Source organism: Corvus brachyrhynchos, unplaced genomic scaffold (assembly GCF_000691975.1).
Source record: "Corvus brachyrhynchos isolate BGI_N302 unplaced genomic scaffold, ASM69197v1 scaffold68, whole genome shotgun sequence".
Lineage (NCBI taxonomy): Eukaryota > Metazoa > Chordata > Aves > Passeriformes > Corvidae > Corvus > Corvus brachyrhynchos.
In genome coordinates, this window is record NW_008240039.1 from 1,774,193 (window position 1) to 1,778,800 (window position 4,608).

At 56.8% G+C, this 4,608-nt stretch overlaps 1 protein-coding gene across 1 annotated transcript in view; it reads right to left on the reverse strand.

Moving 5' to 3' along the window:
* The window catches only part of ACAP3 (ArfGAP with coiled-coil, ankyrin repeat and PH domains 3), a gene marked incomplete at its 5' end in the record, with an annotated part of 37,815 nt that overhangs the window by 1,052 nt on the left and 32,155 nt on the right, over positions 1 to 4,608 (reverse strand). Inside the window, 2 exons of the mRNA XM_008641160.2 lie at positions 1 to 2,603; positions 3,716 to 3,826. The exon at positions 1 to 2,603 is cut by the window's left edge and continues 1,052 nt beyond it. Of these exons, the coding sequence (XP_008639382.2) occupies positions 2,456 to 2,603; positions 3,716 to 3,826 (259 nt within the window). The remainder of the gene's footprint in view (positions 2,604 to 3,715; positions 3,827 to 4,608) is intronic.

Genomic DNA, 4,608 nt, shown 5'->3' on the forward strand with positions numbered 1-4,608 from the left:
GAAGGCAGACTCGGATTTGAGGGTGGATTTGGGAGCGGGAGCAGCAGCACTTCCAACCCCATCCCAGCCGTGCCAGGAGCAGCCAGGGCACTGCTCAGGGCTGGCTTTGAAACTTTTAAACGCTGGTTTTAAACTTTTAAACCGAGTGTAGCAGCAGCAGCAGGACAAAGAGGCCGGAATGCCAAGGAAGAGGTGACAAACGGGGCCGTGAAGGCAGCGCCCTGCTCGGGGCGGGGGGGGCATCGAAATCTGAGGTGATTTGGGTCAGAAAGAAGACAAAGCCCGAAGCAAAGGAGCGAAAGTGGAGCTCCAGGAGCTTCTGTCCCTGCCCAGGAGACACTGAGGGGGCAGCAGTGCTGGTGACACCTCCCAGGGGGCAGGAGGTGTTAAATCCAGGGAATGTTAAATGGAAAGTGAAGGAGACCCCGGAGCAGCCCTGCCACAACTGGAATCCTGAGGGAGCCACAGTCAGAGCTACAATCTCTGCTCCCAGAGCTGTCCTCTGAATTCGGGGTTTATCCATCCCAGCTTCTCTGAAATGGAATTGCAGCAATTTCTGCTTCATCCCAGGGGTGTTCCCGAGGCGCTCCTGAGGGTGCCGGAGCTGGGCAGGGATGAACGGACCACGGGAGCTGCCCCTGCTCAGCCTCCACTTCCCACTCAGGAGAGTTCAGAGGGAGCACTGCCTGCTCCAAGACCACAGGAGATTTCCAGCCCAGGCACTGAACAGCCAAAAAGGGGGAATTTTCATTCCCCAGGATCAGTGGAAGGAGATTGTTCATGATTTAAGGAAGCACAGGAGGCCCTGGGGGCAGATTTTGCACTGCACCAGGACCATTCCAGACTCGCAGCAGACACTGAGAGCAGAGCTCAGCCCTGGGAATTGCTCATCCCAAAGCTCCAGTGGGAATCGAGATTGCACAGACAGGAAAGAGCAGCCTGGCTGCAGGAAAACCTGGGACAGCACCTTCCTAAGGAAGCAGGAATTCCCTCGAGCCAAGAGAGACCCAGTGAAGGCTCTTTGTTGTGTGGGAGGGCTGCTGGCTGAGCCCCTGAGGGTGAGCAGCTGTTCCCTCAATATCTGAGGACACAATTCCAGCCCCAGGAACAAATCCTGCCAAGGTTTCTGAGCAGGGCAGCGGCCAGGAAGCGAAAACATCAAGAATTCCAGAGTGGATGGGATGAGAAATGGGATTGTGGATCTGCCAATGGAGTGCAGAGAGTGGGGAACTCTGCCTGCGATTCTTTGTTTCCTTGGAGCCCCTCAAGATCCTGGGATGATCCATAAGGCACTGTGGCCTGACCCTGGAGCCCAGGCAGGGATGTCACCCCCGAGCCCTGACAACCTCTGGTGCCAGCTGCAGTTGGGGACGTTGGGGAAAGGCTCCTACAGGAGCCTCCAATCTCCAGACAGGGCTCCAGAGGTCCCCGTGCTCCCTAAGCCCTCCCAAGACGGGATGGGACAGCTCCAGACACACGAGACAGCAACAAAGTGCTCCAAGGAAAATTCCCTCACTCCAGCCAAAAACCTCGGGGAAAAAAAGGAGGGAAACACAAAATTCTGCTGCTCCCTGGAACTGGGGAGCTCCAAAGCCGCTGAGATGCTCCAGCATGCGGGGGGAGAGCACGGAGGGGACTCATGCAAGTGGAATTCTCCTCCACAGAAACCTGAAGGGAGCAGGGAACCGAGTGGAGTCAGATTGCACCGAGCAGCTGGAGCAGCTTCCCCTCCCTGCCCCGAGCCCATCGCCAGCGACAAGCTTCTCCCAGCTCCAGGGATCAGCGCTGCTGCTTCCAGGAATGCTGCAGGATGGCTGCTGGAAGCAGGGCAGCTATGGCTTTGAGCAGCCAAGCACCCAGGGCAGCAAACGAGGGGAGCATGGCTGGTTCAGTCCTGAGAGCAGTGAAAGGTGAGGAGCTCCCGATGCCACCCGCTCCGCTCGGAGCATCCCTGCCCCAAAACCAGCCCGGGAGGGCACCTCTGAGTTCTCCCAGGGGCACAGCAGGCTGAGGGCTCCACAATCCCTGCCCGAATTCCAAGCCAACTCTTCAGGGCCAGCTTCATCTGATCCTGGTGTTGGTGGCTCTCTCCTGGTCACTGAGGGCTTTTCCTTTTCTTCTCTTTTTTTCTTTTTTTTTCCTTTTTTTTTTTTTCCAACTCTAAGCTCCTCTCCCACACTTCCCACACATTCCAGCCCACATGCCAAGGTCTGTGGTTATGCCCTGGGAGGCTCCTACTCCAAAAAAACATAAAAATCAACCATCCAGTAGTCAAGCATGAGAACTTAAAGCTCACAGGGAAGACCCCCTTGGCCTTCCTGCGGGCAGCTCAACCCGAGGGGTGCAGGCATCAACAACAGACCAATCTGCAAGGAAAACACCGAGATATCCAAGGATGGGGCTCTCCAGGGATTCAGCCCAGCTCCGGGGCAGCAGAGGGGATGGGGACTCGTCACTAACACTCGTCGATGTTAAGGCTGATGAACTCCTGGATGCATTTCCTGTACTGCAGCTCCGTGGGGCTGTTGCTGGGATATTGGCCCGGCTGCCCGAAGGGACCCTCTGCTTCCCGCATCTCCTCGTTCATCCGGGCCAGGCGCAGCCTGCGGCGGGACACAGAGCACGGGGGGCAGGATTTGGTTATTCCTTCCCCTGCTGCTGGCATTTCCCAGTGTTTCCCAGTCCCCAGGCGGTGTTTCCCAGTGTTTCCCAGTTCCCAGGCGGTGTTCCCCAGTCCCTAGGCAGTGTTTCCCAGTGTTTCCCAGTTCCCAGGTGGTATTCCCCAGTCCCCAGGCAGTGTTCCCCAGTCCCTAGGCAGTGTTTCCCAGTCTTTCCCAGCGTTTCCCAGTGTTTTCCAGCTCCCAGGTGGTGTTCCCCAGTCTCCAGGCAGTGTTTCCCAGTCCTCAGGCAGTGTTTCCCAGTCTTTCCCAGTTCCTGGGCAGTGTTTCCCAAGGTTTCCTGGTGTTTCCCAGTCCCCAGGCAGCGTTTCCCAGTCCCTAGGCAGTGTTCCCCAGTCTTTCCCAGCATTTCCCAGTGTTTCCCAGTCTCCAGGCAGTGTTTCCCAGTGTTTTCCAGTGTTTCCCAGTTCCCAGGTGGTGTTCCCCAGTCCCCAGGCAGTGTTTCCCAGTGTTTCCCAGTCCCTAGGCAGTGTTCCCCAGTCTTTCCCAGCATTTCCCAGTCTCCAGGCAGTGTTCCCCAGTCTTTCCCAGCATTTCCCAGTCTCCAGGCAGCGTTTCCCAGTTCCCAGGCAGTGTTCCCCAGTCTTTCCCAGCGTTTCCCAGTCTCCAGGCAGTGTTGCCTGCTGTTTCCCAGTGTTCCCCAGCATTTCCCAGCGTTTCCCAGTCCCCAGGCAGTGTTCCCCAGTCTTTCCCAGCGTTTCCCAGTCTCCAGGCAGTGTTGCCTGCCGTTTCCCAGTGCTTCCCAGTGGTTCCCAGTCCTCAGGCAGTGTTGCCTGCCGTTTCCCAGTGCTTCCCAGTGGTTCCCAGTCCTCAGGCAGTGTTGCCTGCCGTTTCCCAGTGCTTCCCAGTGGTTCCCAGTCCTCAGGCAGTGTTGCCTGCCGTTTCCCAGTGCTTCCCAGTGGTTCCCAGTCCTCAGGCAGTGTTGCCTGCCGTTTCCCAGTGCTTCCCAGTGGTTCCCAGTCCTCAGGCAGTGCTGCCTGCTGTTTCCCAGTGTTTCCCGGCGTTTCCCAGCACCTCCCAGCCCCGGCAGCACTCACAGGGTGACGATGTCGGCGTTGGCCGCGGTCACGGCGATGCTCAGCGGGTCCTGCCCGTCCCCATCCACGGCGTGCTGGTTGGCCCCACGCTTCAGGAACAGGCACACCTGCCTGCGGGGGCACAAAGGGCCCTCAGGGCAGGAATTCCAGCTCCAGAGGCACAGAATTCCAGGAGTCTCCACCTGAGTGTGTCCTGACTGTTCCCGCAGTGTCTCAGCAGGGACACTGAGGGATTCAACTGCTGTCCCAAAGTCAGGTTTGAACCTGCTGATCCCACATCCTCCTCTCCCTGAGCTTGCATCCAACCCTTGAGCAATTATCCATCCCATGATTCCATGGATTTGATTGTCTCAAGGATAATTGCCCTCATGATGGCACATAGGGGATAACCAGGCCCCTGCACCCCCATTCCTTTCTCTGCAGCGTTTCCTGATTTAGGCCAGCCTAAGTGAAGCTGTGCCTGCCAGTATTTGTAGAGTTTTGCCTTTATTTAGGGTAAATTCAGTGAGAAAAGAGAGAATCCCACACTGGTTTGGGTTGAAGGGATCCCAAAACTCATCTCATTCCATAGGCAAGGACACCTCCCACTACCCCAGCTTGCTCCAACCTGGCCTTGGGCACTTCCAGGGATAGGACACCCACAGCCTCTCTGGGAATTCCATCCCAGCCCCTCCCACCCACACAGGGAAGGATTTCATCCCAATATCCCACCTAACCCTGTGCCACATTCATTGATATGCTCTAAAAGCCATATTTTACAAATCAATTCCCTAAAACCCCCTCAGCCCTGGCTCTCTGGGCTGAGGGGATTATCCAACTCCGGGTTATCCAATTCTGGGTTATCCAGCTCCCTGGGTTATCCAACTCTGGGTTATCCAATTCTGGGTTATCCA